The sequence below is a fragment of the Thamnophis sirtalis genome, unplaced genomic scaffold, assembly GCF_051295495.1.
Source record: "Thamnophis sirtalis isolate CommonGarterSnake01/CBP01778 unplaced genomic scaffold, rThaSir2_p1.2 scaffold_2, whole genome shotgun sequence".
Classification (NCBI taxonomy): domain Eukaryota; kingdom Metazoa; phylum Chordata; class Lepidosauria; order Squamata; family Natricidae; genus Thamnophis; species Thamnophis sirtalis.
Window position 1 is genome coordinate 53,319,660 of NW_028261382.1, and position 16,939 is coordinate 53,336,598.

General features: G+C 38.7%; 1 protein-coding gene across 1 annotated transcript in view; it reads left to right on the forward strand.

Annotated features, from left to right (window-relative positions):
* The first annotated feature begins 4,206 nt into the window (after positions 1-4,206).
* MORC2 (MORC family CW-type zinc finger 2) overlaps positions 4,207-16,939 on the forward strand; it is a 46,608-nt gene continuing 33,875 nt past the window's right edge. The window contains exons 1-4 of the mRNA XM_087705561.1: positions 4,207-4,445; positions 11,923-11,976; positions 13,101-13,135; positions 13,469-13,537. Coding sequence (XP_087561687.1) covers positions 4,378-4,445; positions 11,923-11,976; positions 13,101-13,135; positions 13,469-13,537 — 226 coding nt within the window. The 5' untranslated portion in view covers positions 4,207-4,377. The remainder of the gene's footprint in view (positions 4,446-11,922; positions 11,977-13,100; positions 13,136-13,468; positions 13,538-16,939) is intronic.

Genomic DNA, 16,939 nt, shown 5'->3' on the forward strand with positions numbered 1-16,939 from the left:
CTTTTTCCCTGGTAACTGGACAAGCTATGAAAACAAGGAGAGGCTGAAATGGTGCCTGCACGTGGAATCTCCTTTAATTCAAACATTTGTTTTCCTAAGATACATTGAAATATATACATAGATGCCTAAATCTGATCTCTTCAGCTATACTGGGCAATTAGTTCATAAAGCATTTTAACTATTCCTTCCACATGCAAATATCTAGAGGGTAAATTTAAAATGAAATATATTTAAATAGAAGACATTATTCAAGTTAAGACATACTGAAATATAAGAATTAGTATAGTTCATAGTAAATCCTTGAATCTGCATATTTATGTGAGTAGAATAAGGGTGAATCCAGCATAACAAAGGCTCTCACAACTTCCTACAGTATAGGTCTGTTGCTATTAACATGCCATAAACATACAGAGTACCCATTCAATACAGCAAGGCAATAAACATGTTGCAATTAGGACCAAATGACATAATTGAACATAACATTTCTAGAAAGACTAAGAAAAATCCCTTGACTAGAAGTCACAAATACTAAAAATTTGCACCTTGGGGTTCAAAGAATATTCCTTTCCAAACAGTCTATATTAAACTTATATACCAACCAATTCCAGTGACTAAGCAGTGCACAACAAACTAGTAAAATACTAGGAAATAAATGTTTCACCAATATAGTAAAAAAGATGAGTCTCATGGCAGTTTCATCAAATGTATTAAGGAATACAAATTAGAATTGGTTTTAGCAACCTGTTTGTGTGCACATGTGTACCTTCAAGTAACTGTTGACTCCTGGCAACTGCTTGGGCAAGTCCCTGAGGTTAACAGAATAACAGAATTGGAAGGGACCTTGGAGGTCTTCTAGTCCAACCCACTGTTCAAGCAGGAGACCCTATGCCATTCAGGACAAATGGCTCTTAGCAATAGCAATAGCAGTTAGACTTATATACCGCTTCATAGGGCTTTCAGCCCTCTCTAAGCGGTTACAGAGTCAGCATATCGCCCCCCACAGTCTGGGTCCTCATTTTACCCACCTCGGAAGGATGGAAGGCTGAGTCAACCCTGAGCCGGTGAGATTTGAACAGCCGAACTGCAGTTAAACCCCCAACTCTCCTTCCCCCTCTCTATTAAGGTCTCCCACAGCAGCAGTTCCAGATAGGGAGGGGCACAGGGTAAGCAAGGTTTTTGACTCTGCTGCACTGCTTTTCTAAGTCATTTGCCTGTTTCCTAGGGCTGAGAAAGTATGATTTGCAGAAAGTCTCCTAATTGGCTTTGTCCCTAAGGTACTATTTTTCATTGTGTTATTTTCTTTTGAGTTGTCTTCATATTCAAGAAAAATAGGCCACTAACCCCATAAACATTGAGCTTTCTTTTCTAATTTATCTTCTAATCTATCTCCAAGCGGAATATGCTACAACACAGCATAATCAAAAATTCCAAGACTATTAGAGTCTCAGTTGACAAGGAAGTAAATGGCACTTATAAATTCTGTCATTGTTGTCTTTTAAAAAACGATTAACCCACAATTTTAAATCAACTGCAGTCACAACAGGTAGGAATACATAATCTTCTAGATCCAGCAACTACCAATCAACCACTGTAAAATTGAGGTGTGCCAAAACAATGTTATATCCTTTAATCTGCATGGCCTTCAAAATGAATCCGGCTTTTGGTTAAAACATTCACTGGCTTCTTAGTGAAAGATACAAATTCTGTATCAACTGCCCATTAATGAAAACCTACTGGTATGTGTATGAGCTGAGAACCAAAAGCTTTCACTGGGCTTACAGAAGTTTTAAATCCTGATTCAGAATACCTGTCCTAAAATCATTCCATGGTGTATGATAACCAATAATCAGAGCTCAATATCCTAAATAGAATTTATTGCAAAGCTATTATCAGATTTATTCACTCTTTCATTCTTGTGACATATGCATTAGTTTTCTTCATAAAAAAATAAAACAGGTATGGTTATTACTAAAACAGCCCTTAAATACACATCAGAAATGCCCTAAAAGTGCTCACAATCAAGACTGCATTCAGTAACTAGGAAAAACACATTTCCTGCTTTTCCATACTTACGTGAGTTTATGAGCTGCATGGCAGCATATTAAATTTCAATCATTCTTATATCCAGTTTTAGTGATGAATTCAATAAATATATGAATAATAACTTAAAAGCTTGTTACAGTTTTAATAATCCGATTTGATGTTTCAATACTCTTTTTGGTATTTTCTTCAAGACCACTTAAAACTCACCTTGTTCTTCCAAGTTATCAAAATTGTGTGATGTAAAAATGGAATGGATGCAACAACATGAACAAAGAGGAACATTTCTTCCATAATACATAAAAGTAAAATTCCTGAAAGGCTTTATTAAAAGAATGACATCTGATGTTCTGATTTATTCACTGAAGGAGCCCTCCCTCCCTTTTTAAGAATTAAGTAAATTCTCAATGAAGAATTAAGAAAATTGAAAAAATAAGAACCACAGATCAAAGCCCAACTGCCTTCACTGAAATGTGCTTTGTTGCCTGAGCTGGGTTTAAAAATTGACTTTTTATCACCTATAAAGAAACGAAACACAATGTAAAGATGATCAGGTCAGGTAAATAAAAAAAAAAGCTGTCACCTGCAGTCCTGAAAATAAACAAAGCACAGCCAATTTATTACTTTTCTTTTGCTCTCCATCTTAATCAGTAATACCAACAGAATGAACCCGTTTAAGTTATATAGTGAAAATTCGTTTTGATTAGAACCCTGAATGCATCAGATTTCAGACAATGGATGGAATTTCCATTGTGACTTCTCATTGTGTAACGCTGCCATTACAATGCGTTAACAACGCAGTTGTTAACATTGATATTAAAAATATCAAATTCCCATAATGACATACTGAGCTCTTTTGTTTAGCCAACATTCTAACACAATTCTTGCGATTTTGTGATCCGAGAAACGCAGGTGGCAAGAAAGGTGTCAAATTCCCCACAAACACATACACAATATCGTGCAACTGTTATCACAGAACCCGCAAGTCAGTTCATTATAATGACGCAATGATTGCCGAAAAGCTCAAAATTCCTGTATTTCTCTTCAGAACCATCGCAACCACCTTTTTCCCCCCTCACTCCGAATTTATGCCCGGACTCGAGATAGAGACAACCGCGGAGTTAACAAAATAGAATCGTGATTAATTTTATCCCAAACCCCCCCCCCCCCCGCGGGGAACACCGATCTGAGTCGATGATAGATGATCAACACAACATGTACATCAAAAGCCAGGAGCACTTCGGTAAGAGAGGGGATCGTTTGCAAAAAGAAGAGAACCGACGGCTTAAGAATACGTTAAAATTCCTGGGGGGAAAAATCGCGGGAAAAAACAAAACAAAACAAAACTAGGAGCCCGGCCGGCGACGATGCGGCGTCGCGCGCGCATCGAAAAGACAGCCCCGCCGCCATCTTCGTGTGGAAACGCTGCGTTTTCTGAGGAAAATAAAATGGCTCCTTCTTCTCCGGGAGCTGAGGAGCCGCGCGCGCGCGCTCCAGGGCAGGAGCAGTTAGGAGGAGGAGGAGGAGAAGAAGATCCGTTAGCCCGTCGGGGGTGAGGAGAGGCGCGCGCGTGCCCGCCTTTCGAACCCTCGCGGGGCGAGAAGCTGTCGCCTCAACCGCCACTCTCCCTCCCACCCTCAGCAGGCGGCGGGAGGCTGGAGGAAAGGCGCTGACAGCGAACTCCTCGCGCGCGTGCGCCAGCTCCTCCCCTCTCCCTGCTCCCTTTCAACGGTCACCTGAGGCAGAAATAAAAGTGTGGGGGGGGGAGAGGGAGGGGAAGAAGAAGAGGGTAAAAGGCGTCACTGCCCCCCTCAGGCCGCCTCTCGCGCGGCCGTGGCGCCACGGGTGCTGGCCACGTGTCAGGCTCTCCCCCAATCGCCGTTGAAGGGCGCTGTCACCGTCGCTCCGCCCCCTCTTCCTCCCCGCCGCATTGTGTGAGGGAAGGAAGAGCGGATCGGTTGTGAAGCCGGATCGGATCAGCGGCCTAAAAGGGATCGGGGAGGAGGGGGTGGGGGAGAGGCCCGAAGGTATCCGTTTCCCTCAGAGAAGGGGACCCTACGGCTGTGGAAGAATTGAGGCGGAGGGGCGGCGGATTGGACGGCGAAGGGCTGCGCTGACTTTGAAACTGAGGAGATAACGGACGGGGGGGGGTGAGGGGGAGGGGATCAACGGACGGGAGCACCGATGTGAGAAGGATGTTGATCTGGGCTAGAAGGCTCGTGTCTTGGGACGGGCAGAGGTAGCTTCTGAGGAGGGTAGGAGAGGCGGGAAAGCAGACGCGTTCCGCTTTTTCCTCAGGGGGAGGGGCTTGGTGGGGGAGGGGCGTCCGTTGCCATCATGTCCTTCGCCAACTACAGCAGCCTGCAGCGCGCCCAGCTCACGTTCGAATATCTGCATACCAACTCGTGAGTAAGGAAGGGAAGAAAGCTGTGGGTTACCATGTAGCATTAAGAAATTTCTTCTTCCTTGGATCTTGGCAATAACTACTGTACTAATAAAAAAAAACCAAAACCATTGGGAAGAAGCTAATCCTCGTGGGCAATCAAAACCAATGAAAAACTACTTGGAATCTCTGACATGAATCAGCTAGCTAAAGATGCTGCTCCAGTTCAGGATTCACTGGATCCCGAAGAATCGGTTTTTTGGATTTTTTAAAAATGCTTTTGGCTCAAGAAAGAGGGAGAAAAAGGATTTTAAAAGAGGCAACAATGAAGCAAAATATGGAATTGAGGAACAAGGCTGATGCAATTTCTGAAAACGACATACTCCAATAAGCTATACTGCATAACTATGAAGTTTTGATGGCAAAAAGCGTAGAGAATTCTGCAAAGATTTTTGTAAAAAAGCCTGTGATCGCTAATCGACCAAGAAACATAACTTTTAAATAATAGAAGTAGGTAGGTAAGTATTTTCACTATATTGGAATGAGAAATGGGTTACTAATTTAGTATCCTATTCTAAAGATGAAGTTAGAGAATCTGAAGATTTTAATCCACAAGAACACAAATAACAAAGTGAAGAGACCGACTTGCAGAGAAATCTTAACTGCTGCCAATTGAGATAGACTTGATTTATAAATGGCTGCAAGTTCTTGATGATAATACACTGCAAAAAGCTACAGTACTTCACAGCGGAACATCCACATCTTGTTTTTAGTTAGATTACTTGTATCAACAAGAAGATAACCACTTGCCAACTTCTGAATACATGTCAAGAAAGAAGTGACATTAGATGTCAAGGTGTGACAAAATCTGCTCCCACAATTTGATGGTACAGAAACTACAGAAGGTGGAATTAAATGGAATAATAACAAAATAGTTCTAAAAAGAACAGCATATATGATACGCATATGATAAGATTTGCATATCAAAGAAGCATGAATTATTCTTTAGGTATAGTTCTTTAGGTATAGTTTTGTTGAATTTACAGAAATGGCTCTTGCACTAAAAAAAAAACTAAGCGAACAAGAGAATCCTAATAGGAAAGATGCAGAGATGATTACTGAGTGTGAAGTTTGTGATATTAGTGAAAGAGCTAGTTTGATTAGACGTAAATTATGACAATGGTATATTCCTAGAATATCCTTGATTTAATGAAGATGAAATTGTGATAACAGGAAACTGAAATATTTAAGTATAATCTTTATTGTCATTGTACTTAAATACAACGAAATTGATTTGATAGATACATTTGTCACTTTCCATGGCAAAAGCTGCTAAATGGAAAGTTGGACTGAATTTTTTGTTTTTGGCTAAAAAAGAAAAGGAACTTCCAATCTGGGAAGGTATGATAATGTATAAAATTCCATGGCATTGTTCTCTGTTCTAAGCAGGGATGTTCACATATGAACATGAAGTAACATGAGGCAGTATGTTTTTCATTTAATTTTCATACAATATCGCAAATTATTCATACCTTGAGATCTCGGCAGAATTGACATGTTAAAATCAGATCCTGGTTTCCTCGTTAGTTTATTGGATGTTTGAAATGTTATGATTTTGGTATAATGTAGAATCTGCTGAAATTGTACAATTGATCAGTCTTGCAGAATGTTTCCTGATCAGTTGATAGGCTAAAGTTAAAAGTGTTGATACTCAGAAGCAGGAAAAACTGGGTTAGTCTTCGACTTACAACCATTTATTTAATGGCCAAAGTTACAATAGCTCTGAAAAAAGTGACAGGGTTGGTTTTCACACAACCATTGCATTGCAGCAGCCCCATGGTCACATGATTAAAATCAGCCACCTGGCAACATGGTCATGTTGAGCCGAGGTGGCGCAGTGGTTAAATGCAGCACTGCAGGCTACTTCAGCTGACTGCAGTTCTGCAGTTCGGCTGTTCAAATCTCACCGGCTCAGGGTTGACTCAGCCTTCCATCCTTCTGAGGTGGGTAAAATGAGGACCCGGATTGTTGTTGGGGGCAATATGCTGACTCTGTAAACTGCTTAGAGAGGGCTGAAAGCCCTATGAAGCGGTATATAAGTCTAACTGCTATTGCTATCATCTCTTCCACCTTTCTGACAAGCAAAATTGTGAAGACAGATTCATTTAGCAACCATGTTACTTAACAACTGCAATGATTCACTTAAGAACTGTGGTGTTTAAAATTATAAAACGGGGCAAAACTCACCTATTTTGCTTAGCAATGGGTATCTTGGGCTCCATTGTGGTCATAAGTCGAGGACTACCTGTTCTATGTTTCAGTTGTCTTTGAGAATAAAGTGAAGATTATAGCTATAGCGTAGAAAGCAACAAAAACACAAGGTTTGACTTAAGACATTTATTTAAACTTAAAACAAGATTACTCTGCTTTAAACAGTGGTCTTTCAAAAGATAACTTACATTTTGCTACTTAGGGAAATACAGGAGAAATTGAACCAAGTGGAAATGGGAGTAGACTTTGTGATAAGACTGAGCTCAATTCCTGGTGGCCACACAGTTCATCCATGTAATTTTCTTGGCAATATGGTAGTGATTTACCATTTTTAAAATTTCTGAATCTAATTTAAAGCCTGGTAATGTTCCATGCAAGTACTAACTAGGTCCAGTTCTGCCTATTTATTTCTTTTTGAGATAGTCAATACTGCTTCCTGTTGTCATCTGCTGAAGCAGGATTTCAGTAAAACAATGTTCCTTTCATATCAGCTGTGTAGGCATTTAGTGAATGTGTGATGCTGAAAATAATTGATGCAGACCTTGGAGATTTTTTAGTCCAACCCATTGCTCAAGCAGGAGACATATACCATTTCAGACAAATGGCTGTCCAGTCTCTTAATAGTCTTCAGCGTTGAAACATCCATAACTTCTGAAGACAAGCTGTTCCACTGGTTAATTGATCTCATTGTCAAGAAAGCTGTCCTTCGTTCTAGTTGCTTCTCTCTGATTAGTTTCCATCCATTGTTTCTTGTCTTGCCTTCTGGTGCTTGGAAAATAGGCTGACCTATTCTTTGTGGCAACCACTCAAATATTGGAACACTGCTATCATGTCACTCCTTGTCCTTCTTTCCTCTAGATTAGCCATACCCAATTCCGCATTCTTCATGTGTTTTAATCTCCAGGCCCTAAATCATCTTAGTTACTCTTCTCTGTGCTCTTTCCAAAGTCTCAACATCTGTAATGTGGCCAAATCTGGATGCAGTATTTCAGATGTGTTTCTGGGATGTTATAAAGCTACATACAATCTCAATTCTATCCCGCTGGCTCACTGCTGGCTCTTATTTAAATGGCTGTCCACTTGGACTCCAAGATCACTCTCACACTTACTACTTTTTAGCCAGATTTCACCTAAACTTATACATTTGATTTTTCCTATCTTACTTTTCTCTACATTAAATTTCATTTTGTTGGCGCAGTGTTCAAGTCTGTCAAGATCCATTTGGATCTTGAGCCAGTCATCGGGGGTATTGACTACTTAGTAACTACTACTTACTTAGCCAACTTAGTATCATCTCAGATTTGATGAATTCCCCTTCTATTCCCTCATCTAAATCATGAAGATATTGAAGATACTCTACTGCTTGCTTCCCTCCATGTGAATATAGTACCATTAAGGATCACTCGTTGAGTGCGGTTTGTCAGTCAGTTACAAATCTATCTGGTGATAATGCTGTCTATCTCATATTTTTAAGCTTATCAACAAGTAGGTTATGATCTACTTTGTCAAATTCTTCACGGAAACCCAATATGTCCACAGCAATTGACTGGTGCACTAATCTAGTCACTTGTCAAAAAATGCAATAAGATTTGTCTGGCATGATCTGTTTTTGATAAACCCTTGTTGGCTTCTGCTTCTCGGTGTTCGCAGATCTGTTTTCTGGTTATCTTTTCCAGGATCTTCCCAGATATTGATGTCAGACTGATTGGTCTGTAGTTTCCTAGATCTGTTTCCTGCTTGGAACCATCAAACTTGCGTAGATGATATTGAACGTAATTGAAATGAATGTAATTAAATGTTTTCAGCATTTGACTGGATTCAGCATGAACAATTTAATAATAAATAGTTCTGATTGTCTGAATAACCCTAAGTGGAGAGAAAGCATTGAAGAGCCGAGGTGGCGCAGTGGTTAGGGTGCAGTACTGCAGGCCACTTCAGCTGACTGTTATCTGCAGTTCAGCGGTTCAAATCTCACCGGCTCAAGGTTGACTCAGCCTTCCATCCTTCCGAGGTGGGTGAAATGAGGACCCAGACTGTGGGGGCAATTTGCTGACTCAATTTGCTAAAAATCTGTAAACCGCTTAGGGAGGGCTGAAAGCCCTATGAAGCAGTATATAAGTCTAATAAATAAATAATAAATAAATAAATAATAAGTAGGGAAAGTTATCGGAGAGTACATAATCAGTATATTACAGTAATTTAAATCCCAAATTTTCTCAAAAGACAACATGCATGGTTGTGCTCTGTCACTTCCAATTCCATTTTTACAGTAACACAGAATGATAAATTATGCTGAGGATCTAATGATTCTCCAAGAATTCACCTGGAAGCATTATTAATAGTGACAGTAATCCATCAGGTCATTTAATATAAATGCCGTATTATAAATACATAATATGACATAAATAATATGTTTATATACTAAATTAACAAATGTCTTGTGATATATAAGAAGCTGCTTATTAGCATCCTTTGTCTCCCTGATTTAGTGAGTTAATGCTTAGGTTGTTTATAGAATGTTTAATTTGAATTAAAAATAGTCTTCAGAAAAAAAATCATTAATTTGGGATTATAGATCTTCAGATAAGAATCAAATTTGGGAATTGTACAGAACTTTCTCCATGTCAAGGGTGCATTTTACATGCTTGGGATTGTTTATGTATCTATATAATAAAATCAGTTATTTGAGTACCAGTCCACATGCAATAAGGAAAGGAGAGAAAAATCCATCTATGACTTAATGAGACTTCAGAATACTGAATAATACTGATAGATGTTTAGGAGGAAAATCATATTGAGACATAAGACAGATCTTTAATAAAATTAAACAATTGAAGTTCACAACAGATTTAAAAACTGGTGTACTATACTAATAGCAATAGCCCTTAGACTTATATGCCGCTTTACAGCCCTCTCTAAATGGTTTGCAGAGTCAGCATATTGCCGCCAACAATTTGGGCCCTTATTTTACCCACCTCGGAAGGAAGATTGGCTGAGTCAACCTTGAGCCTGGTGAGATTTGAACTGCCAAATTGTAGTCAACCTGCAGCACTGCACTCTGACCACTGTGCCACCATGGCTTGTCCCTTTCCTGTCGGTTGTGTCTCGCCTCTTCTACCTTGAAGATTCAGTGGCTATTTACCTGTGGATTGATGAAGAGAGGAATCTGTTAAGAATCTTTCTGTTGGGTTTTGCTCTTCTTGGAAGATAAACATTTGAAGAACCATCTTCTAGTTCCCTAGTTCTCTGTGCTTATTTCCAGTAGGTCCTTTTGAAGATTCTACAGTTTTCCACAAGATTCAGTAATAACTGGCGAAAATATTTTATACCGCATTTTCAAAAATAAAAATAATATTGCGTCTTTGAAGAAAATTGCCTGCCGGAGATCATCCAGATGACCAAGTCCATCTAGACACAATGGAAATTGTGAAATAGTGCGGCTTTCTGAAATAAGATTTTTCGCTGTCGCTTAAGTCAGAGAATAGAATAAAATTTGCAATGCCTCTTGCCTTTCACAAGATTAGATTACGTTTCCCACGCATTGCGACCTCCTCAGGGGGCTTCCAACAAGCAAAGTGAATGGGAGAAGCTATTTTTACTTAAAGTTCGTAATGAAAAAGGCTGAAAATCAGGTGCAACTTGATTTTAATAACCATGGTGCTTAGCAACAGATGTTTAGCAACAGATATTCTGGTCCCAATTGCGGTCAAGGACTATCTGTAAATTGTTTCCGTGATCTGTTAAAATGAATAAGATTACCGCGACAGCACTTGGCCTTAGCAGAAACCTTTTTGGTTCCTGTTCTTAGTTCTATGGCATATAGTGTTAGCAAATGGATATTAAATTGATATAAAAATGTAAACATCCCGTCTTTTATCGCTTGCTAGAAATTGGAGGTTTTATTTTTCCAGTCCTTGAAAAATGTGTAAGCTTTTCTTAGAAAGCCGGCACATTCATACTTAAGGTCTTTAAGAATCCTAATATGGTTAAGTTCGGAGGCTAGGATTTGCTGTTCTTTAATAGTCAAGTTTATAATATAATTTCTTGTTATTTCTGTTACTCGTCTGGTGTAACACTGTGCCTGAGCTTGTTTTTTTTTGGATCTGCCTGATCTGCCTTATCTCCTCAAAAGGGAAGACATGCTAAGACACTTAGCTTGAGGAAAAAACACCTAGAAAACCAACTTCTTACTTGCAGTTATCCAAATTAAAACATCCTAGAGAAACAGATCTTCAGTAACTAGCTGAATAAATATAGTGAACAATAGTTTCCTTATCTTACTTCTTCGTTGTATCTTCTCTGATTTTGCTCATTAACCAGCATTCTAGCATTGATTTGCAGTTGGTTACAGTACATCTCTTATGAAGTATTTCATTTCACTTAACTGTACTTTTAAATAACCTCCAAGTATTCTGAGAGATTTGTCCTTATTCTCTGTATTTTAGGGAAATTTGCTTTTACTGTGAACAGGAATATGGTTTGAGATTCTTTCAAATAGTCACATCACCGCTGAATGGCATGTTGGTGTCAGATGGCAAAAGGCCTGTGTCATTTTAGATATTGATTAGATCAATGATAAAATTGCCTTATTCAAGTTTTACAAACTCAGAAGTAGAAAAAGTGATTTTAAAAATTACCACTTTTCCATTGTTCTGCAAAACAATAGTTATTACTTTGAGGGTTTATTATTGTATTAGTGTGGTTAAGAATAGTAAAATGGAATTCTACCTAATGGATTAGCATTGAATCGAAGTACAAATTTAAATTTTTTCTTTAATTTTCTGGATTAGCAGTAGTTATTGACATGCATTTCTGAACATTTGCATCACCAAAAGGATGCAGAATTTCCTACAAACAAATTATAAAATTAGAAAAGCCACTTTTACAGAAAAGAAACTTCTTAATGCTACATATATCAAGAATGATTTCAAATTGAATTGTTAATAGTTTTACACATTTGAAAAACATTGAAAAGAAGGTTTCGTTGATTTTTTTTTATTTTATTTTGCTGAAATTGTACTCCCCCAGTTTCTTGTCTTACTTGGAGTAAACACGGAATATGCTGCCATCCTAGTTAATTGTAGAAATGTGTTCTTTTTTGAGGGACAGATTTATGTAATTTTCTGGGCTGCTTTAAGAATATGTTATAAATTGGATAGCGTTTATAATGTTTTGAACGCTGCTTCCTGGATTCAAAGGATTTTTACTGATTCTGTTTGGTATTGCAGAACGACGCATGAATTCTTGTTTGGGGCCCTTGCTGAGCTTGTAGATAATGCAAGGTAATGTACTTAACACAATAACTTCCTAGGTTTTAATTTTGTTTTCTTGCATTATTCCATCACCTTGAATGGTGAAATGGTCAGCAAATAAATTTGATAATACTAATAAAAAAATTACCTTACAAAATGTTTAGATTACACTGGATTTAACTTGCTTTCAGTTCATTGTTTTATTTAACTTACAGAGAAATTTGAATGTAAAGATTTCTTTTAACTTCACATACCCTACCTACACTGGAAATTTTAAATAATGCTTTTATTGAACTTTGCTCAGTGCTATTTTACATCACTTTATTAAATGGAAAATAACACACCCAAAACACTGTTCAGCAGTATTTAACCCTCTCCTGGAATGCTTGTGTTCCAATGTGATGCTATAATTTTGTGTCCTTCTATCAATTGTGCTAATGTTATTTCCATTGCAGTTACAAAGAACACCAAAATGGATAAATAGAATCAGCTCCTATGTGATTAAAATTGTATTGATCATAATTTTTAAGATCTTGGCTGCTTTACGCCAGTTCAATCACTAGCCTATCTAGGCGGTACTTGAGAGACCGCCTGCTGCCAATTACCTCCCAAAGACCCATTAGGTCACACAGATTAGGCCTCCTCCGGGTTCTGTCTACTAGCCAATGTCATCTGGCTACTACCCGGGGGAGGGCCTTCTCTGTGGCGGCTCTGGCCCTTTGGAACGAGCTCCCTGCAGAGATTCGGACCCTCACCTCTCTCCAGGCCTTCCGAAAAGCCGTTAAAACCTGGCTGTGTCGGCAGGCCTGGGGTCGATGAGTTCCCTTCCCCTCTCGAATCGTGTGGCTGTTGGTTATTTTAAATTCCCTGTACTTTTTGTTGTAGTTCTTGTGTTTCCCTTCCCCTCCTTTGGGTTTGTGCGCCGCCCTGAGTCCCTCCGGGAATAGGGCGGCATATAAATAAAATGAACCTTGAACCTATCTATCTCCATTAAAGTGTTCCCTTTTTGGCTCTTATTTTCATCTACGATTTTAAAGTATCTTCTTGCAGGGTGCGATAGTTCTTGAAGAACAGATAAAAGTAACTTACAATACCTCTATCAGACGTGATAGCTGATCTGCAACTAAAATCAATTCCTTATTGCTGTTTTCTAGAGACGCAAATGCCACAAGGATAGATATCTTTGCTGGTAAGTTAACTTTTTTCCTTATAGCTTGGCAGATAGTCACAGAACACAGAAGGCAGATTGGAAACGAGTGGGTGGAACACACAGAATACGTACATATTTAATGAGAACTAAGAAAGGGTTAAATGGTTTGTCTGGTCACTGATTTCATTCCCAGGCCCTCACTTAAGCTTTAAAGCATTTTAACTCATTTATTCCATTAGTTCTTGATGCTGTTCTACCAATAAAATATGACATAAAGTATGATAAACACCTTGAACACTACAGTGTTTTTTTTATTCCTAATATAAAAGAAGGATTATAGACTCGTCACTCAAAACTCTTCTCTTCTCATAGAGAATCGTCAAGATCTTCGAGGTGGATTCATGTTATGCTTTTTGGATGATGGAGCTGGAATGGACCAAAGTAAGTAAAAAGAGAGAAAAAGAATATTTCAAATTGACAGCTTACAGTACGTGAAGTATGGATTATCCGTTATGTTTTACCAAGGTTTGTTAGAATATTTGTGAAGTCAGCAAAGGCAGAATTGCAAAAAATATATATAAGATTTGTTGATTAGTGTGCTCAGAAGGTCTGTTTCAAAGGTAAGTCAATTGAAATTTCAAGCGCGGTACCTTCAAAACGATATGGTAATTTAATGAGTTATTGTAATCTGGTAATCATGTACAACTGCTCACAAATCACACTTCTTCCACTGAATATTTTTTGACTTGTCATATTAGTAATAATCAATTTGATATGAATTTGTGTATTTGTATAAGAAATTTTTATTATTAAATAGTCTGAAGTGGAGTATTCCAGAATTTTTTTTTAAAGAAAATACATCTGTGACTTAAACTGTCAGCCAAGTGGATGATTATGGTTTTTTTTTTCTTAAACTTGACAGTTTAGGGAAATTGTAGGGTCTTTTTCAAATAGAGTTTTAAAATTATAAAATATTCAGCATCATAAAGTACAAATTTAAGTGTAAAGAATAGCTGTCTTGGTATCATTTGCTTTTTTATATTTGAGCTTCAGTGGTGGGTTTCAAAAATTGTTTGAACCTATTCTGTGGGTGTGGCCTCCTTTGTGGGAGTGGCTTGCTGCCCATGTGACTGGATGGGAGTGGCTTGCCGCCCATGTGACCGGATATGAAGATGCCGACGACACTTGTCAGAACCACCTTAAATTACCTCACACAGGACTGGCATGCAGAAGAATATGATGTAAACTTGTTTTTTAATAGGCATCTTTGGTTTGCGTTAAAACAACTTCAACACACGCAATGTTCTGATTGCATCACAAACGCAGTAGTCATCCTTACCTTTCCCAGAGGCACTGAGTTTTATAAATATGAGCATGATAGTGTAGAATAATCATATCCAAGGACCAGTGGTGGGTTTCAAAAAATTTTGGAACCTCTTCTGTAGGTGTGGCCTGTTTTCCGGGTCCACTGGTGGAACCTCTTCTAACCGGTTCGGTAGATTTGACGAACCGGTTCTACCGAACTGGTGCGAACTGGCAGGAATCCACCTCTGTTGAACTTCCTTTCTTGTTTGTTTTATATCTACCTGTAATGTTGATTTTGGAGGAATAATATTTTATGCAAATCGATCAAAATACAAACTTAACTAAAACTGACAACTTTTTTTTTTTAAAAAAAATAAGGATTTCTTTTTCACAGCAACATGATAGTAATTTTTTAAAAGTTCTGCAATGGAAAAGGAGAGAAAAGAACTAGAGGTAAATTTGCAATATCCATTCAGTCTTGAGTACAAATTCTGTTTCTGCGTAGAACAAAACCGCAGAATAGGCTTTTCAAGTCAGTTTTTCCTCGACCATTACAGATGTTGCCTTGTTGGAATTTCTCTGTGGACTTCTAATGCAAAATTAATTCCTCCTATTTTTTTTCCTAATTCTGTTATTCCTCGTTTTTAAACAATAGCTTTATAAAAGTGCTTTCAAGGTAGCAGCAAGCTTTTATGATCACATTGATGCCTTTACCCTGGTGACAAGTCCCTCCAAATGCTTAAGTTTCTTTTTGTGAATGATTTTAGGAAGTATCTCGCTTTAATGACAGTGTATCATGATCTTGGACTCTTAGATTCTTTCAGGGACAGCAGAAAACACACAATAAGATGCAGAGGATGGTATTTCTATGTTCATTTTCTGACAAATTTTTAGTTTAGTTTTTTAGTTTTAAAGTTTATTTATAGGCCGCCCTTTTCCCTGGGGGGGACTCAGGGCGGCTTACAACTCATAGGGAAGGGAATACAAACAGTGACACATAAGAACAATACATAATTAAAATAGAACACAACATTCATACCATTCGGGTGGGGGTGAGTTACAACTTTAGCCCCAGGCCTGACGGGATAGCCAGATCTTAAGGGCTTTGTGGAAGGTCTGGAGGGTGGTGAGGGTACGAATCTCCACGGGGAGATTGTTCCAAAGGGTCGGAGCTACTACCGAGAAGGCTCTCCTCCGCGTAGTTGCCAGTCTGCACTGACTGGCAGATGGAACTCGGAGGAGGCCTAATCTATGTGATCTAATTGGTCGCGAGGAGGTAATTGGCAGAAATGAAAACAATTTGCCATATTACCATGATGCAAAGGATGAACTTTTACCAAATAATTAAAGGAAAACTTAGAGGATCACCACTTTCAGGACTTATAACGGAGGTCGTCATGCAATATCTATAAGCCATATCACTTCAGCAAATAAAACCAAAAATATGGATGAGATACGTATTCGGCATCTTCACCATAATGAAAAGGACCAATTACAGAATACCCACAGAACCATCAATGACATTTGTAGGGAATCCAGTTTACTAATAAATAAGAAAACAACAGCTCCCTATCCTTCCTGTATATCTGATCATTTAGATCAAACTAGAAACGCAAGTGTACAGAAAAACCAGCCATACTATCCAGGTGCTCCGCTACCAAAGCAAGAACCCAACCTTCCACAACAGAAGCTGTGCAAGGACTTTATTCAGATGCGCCCAAACGCACTGCAGCAACCCGGAACAGCGGAAAAAGGAAATGGAGCATCTGTACAAAAAAATGGATATCCACGCAACTTTATCAAAGTCGTCAACTCAATATAGCATAAATAATTAGACTGCCATACATAAGGAATATCTCAGGCACCCCCAACAGATTGCTACTATTACATGGAATCAGCATGGCACACAAGCCAATTAAAGCCCCCCAAAACATCCTAAGCAAAGCAAAAGACCCAACAACCCCGGAAGTAAAAATGAGTCATCTACAACATACAATCTAAGAGCTGCAACAACTACTATGTAGGAGAAACAGGCAGAAGGCTGGCAGAATGTATCCATGAACACCCAACTACCCATCGGGAGCCGTGGTGAAGACCCTTTAATTTCACAACATATAAACAGATATAATCATAGTTTCAATTGGGAAAATGTGACAATCCTAGCCTAGGCCAAATCCAAAAACACCAGAGAATTTCTAGAAGGCTGGCACTCTTGACAAATCAGCCCTCAATAGACACATAGATGTTCTGACCCCCCCTACGTACCGTGAGTCACGCCGACACAAGATTACTGCTAGCCAATTTATTCACAGTAATTAACACACAGACAAGACTTTGGCAGCAACCCAGACTTCCACAGATAAGAAATACACACAAGAGCTTCTCCAGCTTGAGTATAACAGTTGTGTCCTGCAAAAAGCCTCCTCCCAAAGTCTCTTCTTATATACTCTCTTGGTAGGAGCCTAATCACAACCACCTGGCCCCAATTATCTTCTATATCTCCGTAGTTGCTGCCGTTGCTTATCTCCCCGTCTTTGC